This window comes from Uloborus diversus, chromosome 2 (assembly GCF_026930045.1).
Source record: "Uloborus diversus isolate 005 chromosome 2, Udiv.v.3.1, whole genome shotgun sequence".
NCBI classification, from domain to species: Eukaryota; Metazoa; Arthropoda; class Arachnida; order Araneae; family Uloboridae; genus Uloborus; species Uloborus diversus.
Genome location: NC_072732.1, coordinates 116,262,100 through 116,279,158, shown reverse-complemented (window position 1 = coordinate 116,279,158; position 17,059 = coordinate 116,262,100). Strand labels below are relative to the sequence as shown.

Here is a 17,059-nt window from a genome sequence, read left to right as displayed (position 1 = left end):
ACTTTTGCGCGTGGATTTTTAAAAATTCATTAAAAATCAATCACAGTGTTTTAAAATTCGGCGATGGTGAATTTTTTAGTTTTGAGGGTCAATTAACAATATCCAATAGTCAAAATATGAACATTTGTCGGTTGCAACTTCCCTATTGTCATCCTGTATTTTGTTGAAAATTGGAATTCCTCATAAAATGGAGGCGTTTGGTAGTGTTAGGCAAAAAATTTTTAGTAATCATACTTGTTAAAAGTTTCAAATGAACAGCTATTATAGCATTGAATTAAATAAGTAATTTAATTAAGTATGCCCAATACTGTTTTATAAATAACTTCACAAATGCAATATAACAATTCTTGGTCTTCGAATATGCGTTCTTGTTTTTCAAGAAACTTATAAAACTTATTAACAGTTTCTTTCAGCTGAATACTTAAAGAAAATGATCAAACGTCAGTGTTCAGTTTTCCATTTCTGTCGAGAGTGCAACTATAAATACTTGCAGTGTCTGGCGAGTAGTGATAATCGACTCCATAGTGGGGATGAATTTTACGCAAAGATGAAGTATAAATGGGACTGAATGGTGAGAAAGCTGGATTGAATGGAAAATTCGCGTCGTCTCTGTCTTTAATCGCGTGAAAATAAACGGGATCGTAATAAGTAGAGTTTTGTTCCATTTTGTTTATGCTGGAGTATCTACTGGAGGCGACGGATGATGTTTCAGATGACTCTGGTGGAGCTACTGGACTCGATTCGTTCGCTTTGTTTCTTCGCTGAATTGTCTCGTAATGGGAAAGAAGCGAGTCTGCACCCCAGGAATGAACTGGACTAATTATGGATATATTGCCATTTCCCGTGCTGTTGCAAAGTGTGTCATTGGATTCAGTTTTCTGTTTTCCTTGACTTATTCCTGGTTTAGCTTTTCTTCTACGTATTCGTGCAAAGTAAAACAACAGAAAAATACCAATAACGATAAACAGAAAAAGAAGTCCAAGGCTAATACCAATGGCAAGTCCAAAGGAATCAAGACGTGATTGGTTTCCGGCATCGTCGGAGGAAGTCGTGAGGGGCAAATCAGATGGATCCATTGTTCCCGTGGTAAAAAGCGGTAGTACTGGTTCGTCATATTTTATCTGAACGATATTTGAAACGTCTCCTTTTTGGTTTGTTTGGCCGATAGCACGCATTGCTATGAAGTAGTTACCCGTTGTGAGATTCTTAAATTCAACTATAGCAGTTTGGGTGGTTCCAGCTTCCAATGGAACCAGCCATGGACCATGTATGTTCCACTCTGTGATTTTTGAAATGTAATTCGTATCAAAATTGTGTAGAGCATCATCACGAGAAGGGAATGTCTTCATCTCATAATCTGCAGCTGGAAAAATATGAGAAGAAAAAATCATCAGTTTTTCAATCATCAATGGTTCAAAAATATTCAAGAAATTACCAAAAATAAGAAATGCACTTTTGAGGGGGGGGGACCCCTAATACAAAATCACCACTAACCTATATTCACACGTGTGGTATAAAAAAGCTTAAAACTTGGAATCAAGTTTTTTTTTTTTTTTTTAAATTTTCATCAAATTTTACTTTTTTCACCTCTCAGAAGCTGAAGCCTCTTAAATACAGCCCTTGTTCTAATAGCTGCACAGCCTCTAAGTAACAAATAACTGGCCGTTATTTAGAGGTAGCCGTTAGCCGTTATTTGGAGAATGCGCTATTCAGAAGAGTTGATAATATGTTAGAAATTATTTTGGCTATACGCAATTAATTATTTTGGAAATTCATTCATCAAAAATTAATAGTTCACCCTAAAAAATTTGACTATAGTAAAAGCGTTAAAAAACCAACGTTTCCTTTTGAGTAAATTCTGGTCCTAAAATATAAGTGAAGCCATAAAACATAATTAAAGACAAAGTTGACAAACTTAGAGGGTAACTAGGTGTAGTAAAGAACTTTTTAGGTTTTTACAAGGCAAAGCTGAAATTCTAATAAAAGTTTTTTGAAGCAATTCAATTTGTTGGGAAACGTATAAGTTTTGCCTTACCTGTGCCACTATCGCAGTTGTCTCCTGGAGCAGTCCATTTGAATACATAGTATTTTATCCCATTTTCAAGCAACACAAGTCTCGCTACTCTCAAGTCTGCTATTCTTCGCGGTGGTAAAATTCTTCCAACGTTATCAGAATCAATGAAAATAGTTTCATAATTTACTATTCTTCTAAACCTATCAGGAGAGTATGCCAAATCCGTAGGAATGTAACTGCCACAACATTGCTCACGTCGTGTTCCTAAAGGAATGAAAAAGTATTAGTTTGTAATTCCTATATTTTGGTTTAGCATGAATTGAAGAAATTTTGTATTTTGAACTAGCTGTGGGACCTCGGTACATCGATAGTTTTTCTAATATCGAGGTTTTTCAAATTAAACCAAACATATCACAAGATAAACTTTGATGATGAGTGTGAAAGTATAGTCATGATGAAAACTACATCAGATTGGAAATGTTTTATTAGGTTACTTGTACATGAAAAGCCTTCCATTGAAAAAGGCTAATTCCATATAACTATATACCAAAAGTGAATTTAAAAAACATTTTTTTTTCAGAGTCCATATTATGATGTATGTTATAGGGATATCTGAAGTTATTAAATTTTGAATTTAACAACTTTTGAAGTCATTTAGGGGAAACACTACTGTTTCAAAATGGCTACTGTGTTTTGGAGAAGTGATTACTTATTTTTGATCCATTTTGAATAGCTGATAAAAAAGGTATTTTTTTTGAGATTTTTGAGCATGAATTCTTGAAATACAATATCTATACTATTATAAATGCACTATTCAGAACATTTCTTTTATGCAATTATGGCTTAGCATACATATGAAATTACACGTTTTAGCTTGTAGTGTAAGTCACAAAAACATACTAAGGTTTGACAAAATTTTGTAAATTATATTGGATTTTCAAAATTTTTAAATATTTCCTCCAATATCCTACCCTCCTTATAACCACAAGCTTAAGTTTAGTGTAATAAATATTTTCCTTGAATGTTAACCATTTTAATTTTGTAGTGTAAGTCACAATGTAGCGTAAGTTCCTTCCATTTCTTTGTTGTCTGAAGTAATTTTGCCACCAAAATTATAATGTTTGCTCATTTTTTTTCTGTAGATGGCAAAAAAAGCAGTTGAAAGGGGGAGAAAAAAACAAATAAAGATGAAAAGCAAGTGGAATTTTTTAAGCTTTTAATGATAATGACGATTCAAAAACTCAAAAGAATCGGCACAGAGAAAAGAAGAAAACAATGATTATTATGAAAAAGAGTTACAAAAAGCAAAGAAAAGAGAAAACAATAAGGAAATTGTATAGAGCAAAGAAAGCTTTAAAAACTGTGTCCAGTGTAGCTAGTAAGTCTTTTAATTTAAATTTGAATTCTTCTGGAAAAATATTCAGAAGTCCAAGTTCATTCGAAAAAGCCACTGCAAAAGTTAAGAGAAGCCTGGACTGAAGAACAAATGAAAGCAAAACTCTTTGAAAAATGGCTCACTTGTTGGTACCGGACATGTTGTCATTACCACCCCCTCAACAATCAAGGGTCACAAAAATAAGTGACAAAATAAAGGTGCAAGTAAATAGCAAGCAAAAAGGTTTTTTTTTTTGAAAAAGATAGCATATCCTATCAAGAACCTGGAGTAAAAGATTTAGTAACCATCAGACATAAAGCTGGCAAGAAAGCAAAAGTAGAGAAAAGTCATCTATTCATGACTCCGGGGAGAAAAATATGCAAGTTTCAAAAATAAAAATGCTGATGTCAACATTGGTCTGTCTAAAATTTTTGTGGACCTGTGACCAATTCATGTTTGATGAAAGTTGTGAAGACTCTTCTACCAAAATTGTGTTCACTGTGGAAACTTAAAAAATCTGCGCAGAGTTACTCAAGATTTAGCTGAAAAAAAACTAGAAGAGAAACTTAATACTTACAGTGAATAACAGATGAGAAAAAGAGCTCAAAGCAAAGCTTTCTTCAACATGGGAAGAAGCTATTGAAAAGTTAAAAAAAAAAATGCCACAGTTCCTGCAGCAACATGCTTATATTAAAAGCCAACAAGAAACCTTTTCTTGCAAGCAAAAGGAACACATGCCCCCCAAACACTTTATTACTATATTTAAATTTTAGTGAAAATTATAACTTTTGTTTTCAATAACGAAATTCAATCAGCCCCTTTGGGTTTTAAAATTTTGCACTATTTACACTGCAATGGCTTACTTTCTCGATACAGAGGCATCCAAATCTATACCATTAGTCCCATTTGCAGGAAAAAGGGTTGTTAAACATTTCACTGCACAAATTTTTTGGAAAGAAAATGTCTGCAATGGAAAGGATTTTTTTCTTCATTTGGCCTGAGAAGGAAGACATTTCAGATATTGATTTGACTAAAGACATAATAAAATTACTTAAACCCGACTTTGATCGTTGAGTTCACTATTCTTTTCCTGATTTTGATTTTTTAAGATATGTGATGGGTTAGTTTCCTTTTGTTTCAAATTTTAAATGTACCTTTTATGTTAATGCAGTGTAAGTCACGTTACAGTGGTAGTGTAAATCATGCAGAATAATATTCATCAAAAAAAAAAGTTATGTAATCTAGAATGTTTTTGTTTTCACCTGTTGATATTCAAAACCATAGTTATAAAACTGCATTAATAGAACTTTTTTTTAGACAATGTATGAGGAAGAAAACGTAAGTCGAAATGATAGCCAAAAAACAACATCTTTTCCGGTAGTGTAAGTCCCATCATGGGGGGCAATTTCATTTGTAAATTTTTAAGTAAAATATATGAAAAAACTTTATGCACTGCTAAAAATAGTACATGTGTCTAGTATACCAAAACCATAGATAATATTTTAAAAATCGTTAAATTTTTTTTTAAATCAACCATACAGTGTTTGAAAGTTTTTCAAATGTAGTGTAAGACACGTATGGAACTAGCAAAAATGCTAGCAGTCCTCTTTCCTTTTCAAAAAATTATGCTGACATTATGGGCAAATGCAAACAATTTACGGAAAAATTTATCTTTTGTCGCAAACTATACTAAACTGAAGAAAAATTCTATTTTGAGTTTTAGCATTATTAACAAGTTCATGTTGAGCCATTCAATTATACCGTGAAGGAATCAAGCAAAGGAGGCCGCCAGGGCCCGTCAACTAGGCTTTTGAAGATACTGGGCACGAGCTTTATTTGGTGTCCCCCCACCTCCTAGTGACTATTCAATTCTAGCCCCCCAAATAAACAAGTACCCCTGAAAACACTCCATTAAAAATATCAATGGCGATGGCGTAGTCTGCGCTATAGCCCCCTTCCCCCTCCTCCTGGATGCCCCTGACCTTAACACAGAACCGTCGACGCCTTTTGTTGGAAAGGACCCATCATCACAGACAGTAGCGTGCCGATTGGCGACTTATCTATTTTAATGCATCTAGGTGCCACTCGGACTACAACGGTAGTCCAGTTTGCGTTCAACACTATAGTGGATAGCACTATCATTCAGAATGCTCTATCCAGTGCCATACTGGATGCACGCCAGGCTTGATGATCTAGGGTGCTATTGGGTATCATGGACGATCTTGTCCCCTACTAAGAATTTCAGGTACCCTTTATAGCAACCGTTTAATCAAGGAAGTTTCAGAGGTCGAAGTCATACTACTACTCTGACGGATTTCTTGAAGTCTTCAGCTGTATTCCAACGTGATAATTGAACAACGTCCTTCCGCATGTTGCTATGATTTTTCAAGACTCAGTTCTTTGCCTTATAGCTACTTTATTGGCTTTTTTACCTCAGATATTGCCTTCTGAAAATGTCTGGAATTTTTCCAGCCTGTAATTTGAGACGCTAACCCAGCAGCTAGTGCTGCTGAACTTAAGGGCAGGATAAAAGCAATATGGAATGATTTTTTTCACATACACATTCAGAAGCTGCTTTATTACATGCCACGAGAATGCTTTTGTTTTCACCTGTTGATATTCAAAACCATAGTTATAAAACTGCATTAATAGAACTTTTTTTTAGACAATGTATGAGGAAGAAAACGTAAGTCGAAATGATAGCCAAAAACGACATCTTTTCCGGTAGTGTAAGTCCCATCATGGGGGGCAATTTCATTTGTAAATTTTTAAGTAAAATATATGAACAAACTTTATGCACTGCTAAAAATAGTACATGTGTCTAGTATACCAAAGCCATAGATAATATTTTAAAAATCGTTAAATTTTTTTTTAAAATCAACCATACAGTGTTTGAAAGTTTTTCAAATGTAGTGTAAGACACGTATGGAAATAGCAAAAATGCTAGCAGTCCTCTTTCCTTTTCAAAAAATTATGCTGACATTATGGGCAAATGCAAACAATTTACGGAAAAATTTATCTTTTGTCGCAAACTATACTAAACTGAAGAAAAATTCTATTTTGAGTTTTAGCATTATTAACAAGTTCATGTTGAGCCATTCAATTATACCGTGAAGGAATCAAGCAAATGAGGCCGCCAGGCTCCGTCAACTAGGGCTTTCGAGGGTACTGGGCACGAGCTTTATTTGGTGTCCCCCACCTCCTAGTGACTATTCAATTCTAGCCTCCCAAATAAACAAGTACCCCTGAAAACACTCCATTAAAAATATCAATGGCGATGGCGTAGTCTGCGCTATAGCCCCCTTCCCCCTCCTCCTGGATGCCCCTGACCTTAACACAGAACCGTCGACGCCTTTTGTTGGAAAGGACCCATCATCACAGACAGTAGCGTGCCGATTGGCGACTTATCTATTTTAATGCATCTAGGTGCCACTTGGACTACAACGGTAGTCCAGTTTGCGTTCAACACTATAGTGGATAGCACTATCATTCAGAATGCTCTATCCAGTGCCATACTGGATGCACGCCAGGCTTGATGATCTAGGGTGCTATTGGGTATCATGGACGATCTTGTCCCCTACTAAGAATTTCAGGTACCCTTTATAGCAAATCGTTTAATCAAGGAAGTTTCAGAGGTCGAAGTCATACTACTACTCTGACGGATTTCTTGAAGTCTTCAGCTGTATTCCAACCTGATAATTGAACAACGTCCTTCCGCATGTTGCTATGATTTTTCAAGACTCAGTTCTTTGCCTTAGCTACTTTATTGGCTTTTTTACCTCAGATATTGCCTACTGAAAATGTCTGGAAATTTTCCAGCCTCTAATTTGAGACGCTAACCCAGCAGCTAGTGCTGCTGAACTTAAGGGCAGGATAGAAGCAATATGGAATGATTTTTTTCACATACACATTCAGAAGCTGCTTTATTACATGCCACGAATCAAGTTTTTTTTGCATCCCTGGAGGCTTCACCAAATATTGACTTTTAGTGCTTGGTATTTTTCTATCACCTTGAAAATTTGGTCGTTTATTTCTGTTATTTATCTTCCATATAAATTTAACTCAGTTTTCATGATTCTCTCATTTTGGTGGAATTCTCAGACATAGGTGTATGAAAGAGAAAAAAAAAGGGCTTCTTTGTGGAATCTCTCATTAGACCTATTTTACGATAAAAAAATTTATTTATTTTTATTTTTAAATAGCTATTAACTAACGGAAATCTTTAACAAGGATATAATAGGAGAGCTTAAAAGTTCGTACCATTCAAGATGATTTGGTTTTGTTCTGCTTGACCATTTGCTACAATGGTAATTAGATAGTAGCCTGTATATTGAAGTGCTGTGAGGTATCTGGAAAAAATGCCGTCATTTTTTGTGATGTCAGGATCTGGGAAAAAATAAATAAAATAAAAGAGTGTAAGTTAGGAAATTTCTTGTTCTAATATGTCAATATTTTACTTATAACTTCAAATGGTAGATAAAATATATTCAGTTTGCGTTCATTTGATGTATATTTAAAAAATCTATCAGTAAATTTCTGTCGAAACTCATTAAAACGTTGGTAATTCATTCATTTAGTTTTCGAGCACAAAGGTATTTATTTATTCGTTATCTATGTGATAGTCACCTTTCAACGCAGCAACTTTTTGGGAAAGCATTGATTTGTGTTCTTTTCGAGGTTTTCACTGAATTTGTGATTTATATTTACGCGACCAATTCCGTTCTTGAATTTGCTATTTTTGCACGATGCAAAGTTAAATTAACTACCCAATAAATAGAAACTCAATGTTGATGCATTAGCAGTAACTGATACTTTTAAAATATCCATTTATATGTGTGCCTTAACGTCAATTTTTAAACTGTATTAAACTTTTCTTTTTTAAAAAATTTGTTTTGAAAGTTGTAATTTTTTATCTAAACATTAAAGTAGTTAATTTTAAAGGGTTAAAATATGTTTCGTTAAAATTAATTCTTTTTGTATTTTGATATGAAGTTTTCTCACACAATGGTGTTGTTCTCCATTTCTCAAAAATATTCTTTTCTGGAATAGCATGGTTGAAAACATGCGGGTGAAAACCTATTTTTTATTTTCAATTTAGACTATTTTTTATCTTTTTTTTTTAAATTCCTTTTATTTATTTTTTTTTTATTTTTTTTTTTAACGACGAGCAGTCATTTTTCTCGCATACTGCTATTTATGTCACTAAGACTGTTGCTCAAGTAGCGGGGGAGTGTCTTATGATAGCGCTGCTTTTCTGTACCCTTTTTTGTCGCTCTTAGCAAATGATTGGCTTAATAAACAAAAACAAAAGTTTGGAAACATTTCATGTCTTGTTTTAATGACGTATTAAGCAGTTATTTAAAAAGATGAAAGAAATTCCTTTTTTTTTTTAACGATGATGATTTTTGGTTACGGTCGTAATACGTTTATCTCATTCTCAAATTTACCGTAAAAAACGGTAAAAAAGTTTTTCATATTGTAAACTGTTTAAGTCATAATTTGTAAAAATATTGGCATTGAAACAAGTTTAGAATATTCTTATTTCTTTCTACAATTAACTCTTGATATTAACGTACAAAATAGTGTTAAATAACATTTTGCGAAAATATTTGAACTTCCATTTCAATCGTATACCAATCGTATAAAGTATAATAACTATGCATTTAAGCCGGACGAAAATCTGGTTATATATATAGAGAGAGAAAGGTGTGTGAAAATAATTGCTTAGTAGAAAACAAATTAGCAATTGGCTTTTACGGTACAAATGTGAACTCGTGATAAAGAGAAGTGTCCTTACTTAAGGATGGAATTCCCTGTATAAATTAAGGAAAAATTTTATTAACCTCGACCCATCATTTGCAAAAGTATACGAGAAAGAAGCTATTTTTCACTTCGATTTTGTCAAATTCTAATATTTTCACAATCTTCTTTGAGTATAAGCACAGACATAAGCATAAGTTTTATCTTTGAAAAATTATATACAATCATTTTCGTGGTTAACTTCTTGAAATCTATGTTTCACTTGAAGATAGATAATACGCCGGCTGAATGTGGTCGTTACCGAAATTTTAAAAGCATTTTTTTCCCGAAATAGTATGCTTAAAAACATAGGATCTGACAATTTTTTAATTAATTTAATTTAATACTAAAAAAAATATTTTACTCGATGCGGAGATTCAATTTCATTTTTTACGCTTCTGCACATGACATCACGTGATGAAATGCCATTCACTGGAATGCCATTAGTGCAGACATAATATTTAATTTGCATCTTTACTCACACGTACTGGCAACGATATGGTTAATAGCGAGAGTAGAGCGCAATATGTAATTCGCTTCCGAATTATCATAATCTGGAAAGACGGTAGACATCAAGAGTCAGCATGTGTGATGTCACTTGTGATGTCATGAAGACCACGCCTTGTTTGAAAAATCGAACATTTAAAAAAAAAAATAATTAAAAATGAAACGTTTTGAAAATAAAAGATTTTTCTCGCTTAAGTTATTTTTCTTTTGTTCATTCTATCAACTTCAGTGACTAAATGTAGTACTTTTGACTGATGGAAACAACCCCATTCTGAACTGCATTTATAAAAAAAAATCTGGAGTGTGTATAACAATTTAGTACGGTAAGGGTTCAAGCCAAATGGTATGTAAACCTTCCAGTTTTAAGTTTGAGAATATTAAAATCTCTATTCACAATAAGCCGTTTGAAAATTATTTTGGTAGGGCCCTGGCCCCTTCGGCTCCCTTCTTATTACGCTCTTGTTCCTAATGCAATTCTTAACTTACCTCCTTCTCCTAAGTCAGTAAGGCAGACTTTGAACCGTGTGTTTGAAATAGGATGATACACGTAAGCTTCAACAGTTGCATTTATGACGGGACGGTAATTTGCTTTTATTTCGACGAATAACGCATTTTCAGGCTTCGATGTAGTTTTCTGGAAAATAAAACAAAATTTTAAATTGAGTAATCAAAATATGTATTCATTAAAGTATTCTGGTTGTTTTACAGCTAGGTTCTCGTCAGAAGAAGCCTACCTATAAGAGAGTTTAATATCCCTTAAGGAGTTTTGTGGCAGAGGTAAATGAATATTGGTGTGGAATTGGGCCCACCCAAAGCTTATTTTCTAACAAAAGAAAAACCGAGAAGTGCGAAAGCAATATTTATGGTCCTCAGGAATTATGTATTATTTTACTCAAATAGCATGAATTTAAAAATCACAGCAAATGGCAGTGACCTCAAATGCAAATTAAGCTCTGAGCCCATGTAATTTTCCCCCTTACTGAACACCTCAAGAGAAGCTCTTGAGCAGGGGTGCTCACCTGGGGGGGAAGGGGGCATGGCGCAGACTGCTCCATTGAAATTTTTAGGGGGGGGGGTGTTTTGAGGGGTATTTTTCACTTTTTTGAGGGAGAAGGGTTCTTGCTTTTGGGAGGGATCTTTGCGATATTTAGGGGGGGGGGGTGCGCCCTTGCTCTTAGAGGGGGTAGACACCCCTGTCTTAAGGTCCTGCCTCGTTGTACCTCTGCCGAACAATAATTCAAAATTGCCACTGAAATAGATCAGTGAAACAAACGTATACAGGGTGCGTTGTAAAAGCAATGAGCGTGTCTTTTTTCACTGACGGGACTATTCCTCGCAGCGCGTTCTTTCTAGCACTAGAAAGCCGGAAGGGTGTCTGTGTGATCTCTCGTATAGTTTGTTATTCAATAAATCGAAAAATAACTAGCTGAACGCTATGGAGCTTCCTGATCTCTCATAATATGAACCTATTTGAGTAGTCGCATAGAAGTGAAAAAAAGGAATCTTGTACTGCCGTGAGCAGTAAAGGACAGTAACTGCAAATCATTCTTTTTTTTTTTTGAATTTTGTGTCTATTGTACGTCAGCTGCAAAAAACACGTTTAATTCAAATTTTCCCCTATTGTTTTTATGTATTGAATCCAAAATGCGTTTCTTCAAATACACTCTATAACAAAAAAATCGACGTACCAAGGAGTGGTCCGATCGAGACGAAAATTGGTGGATAGGAAGACAATGCACATAACAATAAATGATTAAATTCTCAGAACAATTGAATATTTTATGTCCGAGTTATACTAACAAGTTCAATAAGGTGTTGACCTGTCTCTAGACTGGATGCAAGCTGAAACAAGGCGTGGCACAGATCGATAAAGCTCCCGGAGGGTGTCCTGCGGTATTTCCTGCCAAATTTGCCCCAATTGTCGAACGAGGTTATCAACATTCCTTGCCAGATGCAATCGCCATCCCATCATATTCCAGACATGCTCGATGGGAGAGAGTTCTGGCTATCTGGCAGGTCACGGAAGAGTTTGACAAGCTTGCAGACAGTTCATAGCAACACGTGCCGTATGTTATCTGGCATTGTCCTGCTGAAAAACCAACCTAGGGTACTGCAAAAGGAACAGCAGCAATACAGGTCTTAAGATGTCATCGACGTACCGCTGTGCAGTAAGTGCATCTCTAATTACGACCAAAGTGGCCAGCTATCAAAGGAAATGGCACCCCAGACCATAATGCCTTGTTGAGGGCCAGTGTTGCGTGCAAAAGTGAAACCAGGATCCCCCTTCTGCCATGGGTGTCTCCAAACACATCTTCGATGATCGTCAGGACACAGTTGGAAGCGGAATTCGTCGCTAAAGGCTATACGTCCCCAGTCGGTACCATTCCAACCTGATCGAGCTATGCAACGCTGTAATCTGGTTCGGTAGTGTGTAGGCGTCAGTGGCAGGTGGCGTAACGGTCGGCGCGAGCGTAGATTTCGTTCTCTCAACCGTCTGTAAATGGTCATGATGGACACTAGTGTTTGGGTTGAACGTCTGGTTCATAGAGAAGAAGAAAGCGCTGTGACAGCAGATCGCGGACAATCACTCTGTCATCACGCTCTGTTGTGACCCTAGGTCTACCGCTACCATACTGACGCTGAACTCGGCCATTTTCCACCCATCCTTGCCAGCATCTTCGAATCGCCGCATTGGAAAGACTCAAATGACGAGTGGTTCTCCAATTTGACCAACCAGTCTCTTTCAATCCAATGATACGACCTCTTTTAAACTCTGACAGTTGCTCGTAATGAGCACAAACCATGCGGCGAGGCATTTTTAAGTTGTTGAAAGGTAATCTGAATCGCAGTCAAACCGAAAGTTTTAATAACTGTTGAAGAACTGCTCTTTATGTACATCTGCTGGATGCGCAGTTTCGATGCGCAGGAGATCAAGCTATTCATTCATTGGACACCAAATTTTAATCATTCGCATATCCGGTCAAAACACTCATTCATACAAAATTTCAAAGCAATCGGATAATTGCTTCTTGGTGCGTCGATTTTTTTGTTATAGAATGTATATCGATAACTCATTTCTGCACATGCTGCCGTTTACTTGCCCCCCGCAGTATACCTAGAAAGACGGGAAAGGTCATAGTAACCCTTGGGCATTTTAAAACAAAATAGAGAATTTTTTTCTTTCTTCTATTTATTGTAGCATGAAAAAGTGTTACTTAATCTAGTTTCAACTCAATCTTTCTGTTGTTGCAGTCGGATAGAATTCAAAGTTCGAAATACCGCCAGACTGTAGAGTTTGCTCTTCGAAAGAGAAATTAACACTTGACTATTTGAAGTGTTGAGATAACTCCACAGAAATTATTATGAATTCAATTCTTATTTAATCATTAGATTAGAGGAATGTGAACACACTCAAGAAGAAATATATTAAGAATTCACTCGCAAACCAATCCGGGGCTACACTGGCCTCTTCAGTCTTTCTAGGTGTACAGCGAATTGCAGTTATTCTTGTGCTAGCGGGGAAAAATAATGGGGGTTTGCCCTTCCAAATCATGACCGGGCTCAATTAATTCCTAGAAAATCGTACTACACGAGACCTGTTTTTGCATCAATGGGGCCTCCCAAAATACAATTTGACGGACCTCAAAACTTGTAAATCCACCAGTGTGATAAACCATCAAATTGTTCATGCGACTCGGGAAGAATGCTACGGAAACGTACCAGATGCCTTCAAAGATGGCTGCTTGTCAAAATCCGAAATCGGAAATTGCACAAGTCTTTCAGTGGTTAAATTCCGTTGATTTTATTTTTACTGTGAAACCTAAACCTCACACTACCAAACTTTCACCCACGAAATTTTTTAAAAGTAATTAACTTTCCACACTTCCTGTTTTATTTTTGGGTTGCTAGTCATTCTTTCTCTTTTTCGACAATAAAGGTTGAAAAAAATTGCAGCCTATGTGGTGTGAAAATTATAGCAACTCACTTCTATGCAGTGGCGGATCCAGCCGATTGTTTTGGGAGGGGCCCTCCGAAATTTTTGAACAAACTCCCCAGGGCCAAATTTAGCTCCATGATGCCCCTAGGCAAATTTGAAATCTTCCGCCCCCTCCCCCTCCATAAAAGAAGCAAAATATCCTTGACTCAAAAAAACGTAAAAACTGTTCCCCAGATTCAAACTGTCAAACTTATGAAGAAATGATGGCGTTTCACATTCTGAGGCGCCCCGACGAAATAATCACAGTGATCTCCCAAAAAAATTTTTATTCGGCAAATTTTGCTGATGATTTGGCAAATACCATGATTGAAAAACATTCGACTTTCATAAGATGTGTGAAAGTAATCGTTATTAAATTACAAGAAAAATTGTCTCTGTGGAAAATGAAAGAATGCTAACATTTTACTTTCAACAATAACAATTTAATTCAAAAAATGTGTTTTATAATAGAAAATTTGCCGCCCCTGAAAAGTTTGCGCCCTAGGCAGCTGCCCACTCTGCCTATTGGGAAATTGGGTCCTGATAACTCCCCAGATATTTTATTAAAATGAAGTTTTAAAAACTCAATTTGCAGGGTATCAAGACATTAGGTGAGGGGGTGGATTTAGGAATCTCCCTCGAAAATGTTTCAAAATTTAAATTTCCGAGTAATTTTTGAAAATTAGGAAACTTAAAACGCATTTTGTCTATTTTTGATGATGTACGTTTTTTGGGCGCTGGCCGCAAAATACTTTTTGAAAATAAAGCTTAGAAACCAAAATATTCTGTCATTATACATTGAGAAGTTAGAAGAGGAGGGGTGCTCTTCTAGCTCTTCAGCTGTCCAGTCTAAAAATGCACCTTTAGGCAATGTTTGCTTACATTAAAGGAAGTGAGAAGGTGCTTAGAATCCTTCCTTCCTGGAAATATTTTTCCTTTGAGGCTCTAAAAAAATTCGATTTTTAACTATATTTATACATATTTTAGAAAGGGATGGATGATTCGTGAGCTCCTCTAAAAAACCTCTTTTTAAAGTTTTCATCACGATATAAAATAAGGAGGGAGGGGGTCCTATCAAAACTCGTTTGTAATTGAAGTCCCAAAAAAATTCATTGAAGTTGCTTTTAAACAAGTTAAGTGATAAGGGCTGGATAAGCTAGTTTCCATTGACATTTTTTCCAAATAAAAGACTTAAGATGCAATTTTTTGCTACGCATCAAGGCATTTGTGAAAGGGCATGGGAAAGGGGGGTTCTCCTTCTAGTTTCGAAATTAAAGCCATAAAAACGAAAATTTAGGCTTTCTTTGTTCTTGTGAACTAATAGATATACTCCGAAGACCGCAGCATTTAGAGATCGTCCAAGTTTCTGTAGTTGGAATCAAGAAATAATGTAAAAGATGGAGAAAAATGTTGGTAATAAAAGTTTTCTTTTGAGGATAGGGATATAATTTATCTCCCAATTAAGGCCTATACTTCTTTTTTCAGTAAAATACATGTGTTAAATTTTGTTATCTTCTCATAATATTTTTTTTCTCTTAAAAATATTCCTACAATCACAAGGCTTTGGGAGGGGCCATGGCCCCCATGGCCCCCCTCTAGATCCGCCCCTGCTTCTATGCAGTTTTGACTCAACACACGGGAAGAGCGACTACTCTTCGTCGGACTCAAATGGTAAAGAAACTAAACTTCAAAATATTTGAGACTCTCGCATATACTCCATGTAATGTTTTCATCACGTTTAATCACTTTTTCCAATCAAAAGCTTCTAAGGAAACGAACGCTTTCGAATTCTTTCATCTGAGGACATAGTATTCACAAGTAGAGCTTTTTCAGCATGGCTTCTGGGCTATCATTCTCAATGAAAGCGCTAAAACCGGCGCTTTGCAATGATAGGCTAAATTCTTTAAATGTAAAATATGTCACCAAGTATGCAAATACACTACGTGTCCAAAAAAAAAGTCGCATCCCTAAATATTTGGTTGGACCACCTTTTGCGCGTATTACAGCTTTCATACGCCGTGGCATTGCTTCAGTGAGCTTTTGTAGAGTATCCGGGTTTTTTTCGCCCACAATTCCATCAAGAGGTCTCCTAAACGTTCGATAGATGAAGGAAGTGTGGTGTGTGATCTTAAATTCCTTTTCGAGTACGTCCCACAGATTCTCGATTGGATTGAGGTCTAGACTTTGTGGTGGCCAAATCATGTGTTGAAATGATGCATCGTGCTCATCGAATCAAGATTTAACAATTGTAGTCCGGTGTACTCTGGCGTTATCGTCTTAAAATACACCACTACTGTAAGGAAAATAAAAGTCCTTAGATGGCACAACATGATCATCCAAGATGTTAAGGTACTGTCCAGACTTCATTTGGTTAATGCACAATACAGCCGAGCTTAGTCCAGATGAACAGAAGCAACCCCAAATCAATACACTGACTCCGAAAGAGCGCACAGTGGAAAAACGAGACATGTAGGGTCCCATTGCTTCGTGTGGTTCTCTTCGAACCCTGACGCGTCTGTCATTTTGAAAGAGCGTAAATCTTGACTCATCGGACCACATGACCTTTCCCCAATCATTAACAGTCGAATTTTTATGATCTTTTGCAAATTGTAGTCTCTTTCTTCGATTAATGGCTCCAACAGTCGCTTCCTTACTGCAACACAGCTTCTTAGTCCCGATTTTTGAAGTTCTCGTCGCATTGTGCGCTTGGTATTTGTTTTACTTCCCTCGTTGAAGAGTGCTGTGAGTTGAATGGTCCCTTTCTTGCTATTTTTCTTCACTAATCGCTTCAGAGAACGCCGGTCACGTTCGCCAGAATGGATTTACGACCACAAAGATGTCGCTATCTTTCCACCTTTTAATAATGCGCTGAACAGTTCGCATTCCTACCAATAATTTCAACTATGTCTTTGCATTTTGTCCCACCTTGGTACAGGCCAACAATTTGCCCCTTTTTTAACTCTGTTACATCACTTCCTCGAACACAACTACCGGTTCTAGCCAAGCTTACTTCGAACTAAACAGTCTTCTAGTGTAACGCCCGAATTTTAAGCTTGCATCGAGCAAAGATTTTTTCAAATATCTGTAATACTCATCGAATCACCTTCTTCCAAAATAGGAACATTTAAAATTCGACCGCGACGTTTTCTTCTATATCTAATATATAGAAGAAAGTATTGGATTCGTGCAAATTTTCGAATTTCGAATTTTGACGGATTCGAACATTTTGAGGTGTGCTGAGTCCTTTTCGACTATTTTTGGAAAATGTCTGTGTGTGTGTGTGTGTGTGTCACGTCTGTGTGTGACCAGTTTTTTGTGGCCGCTCTACAGCAAAAACTACCGCATGAAATTGAACGAAATTTGGTACACATATGTGCCTCTGTGTGAA

The 17,059-nt window shown here is 36.2% G+C and overlaps 1 protein-coding gene across 1 annotated transcript in view; it reads right to left on the bottom strand.

The window, feature by feature from the left end:
• Nucleotides 1–282: 282 nt before the first annotated feature.
• The window catches only part of LOC129216503 (calcium-activated chloride channel regulator 1-like), a 37,174-nt gene continuing 20,397 nt past the window's right edge, over nt 283–17,059 (bottom strand). Inside the window, exons 11-14 of the mRNA XM_054850717.1 lie at nt 10,182–10,329; nt 7,650–7,775; nt 2,036–2,278; nt 283–1,363 (exon numbers count right to left, since the gene is read on the bottom strand). Coding sequence (XP_054706692.1) covers nt 435–1,363; nt 2,036–2,278; nt 7,650–7,775; nt 10,182–10,329 — 1,446 coding nt within the window. The 3' untranslated portion in view covers nt 283–434. The remainder of the gene's footprint in view (nt 1,364–2,035; nt 2,279–7,649; nt 7,776–10,181; nt 10,330–17,059) is intronic.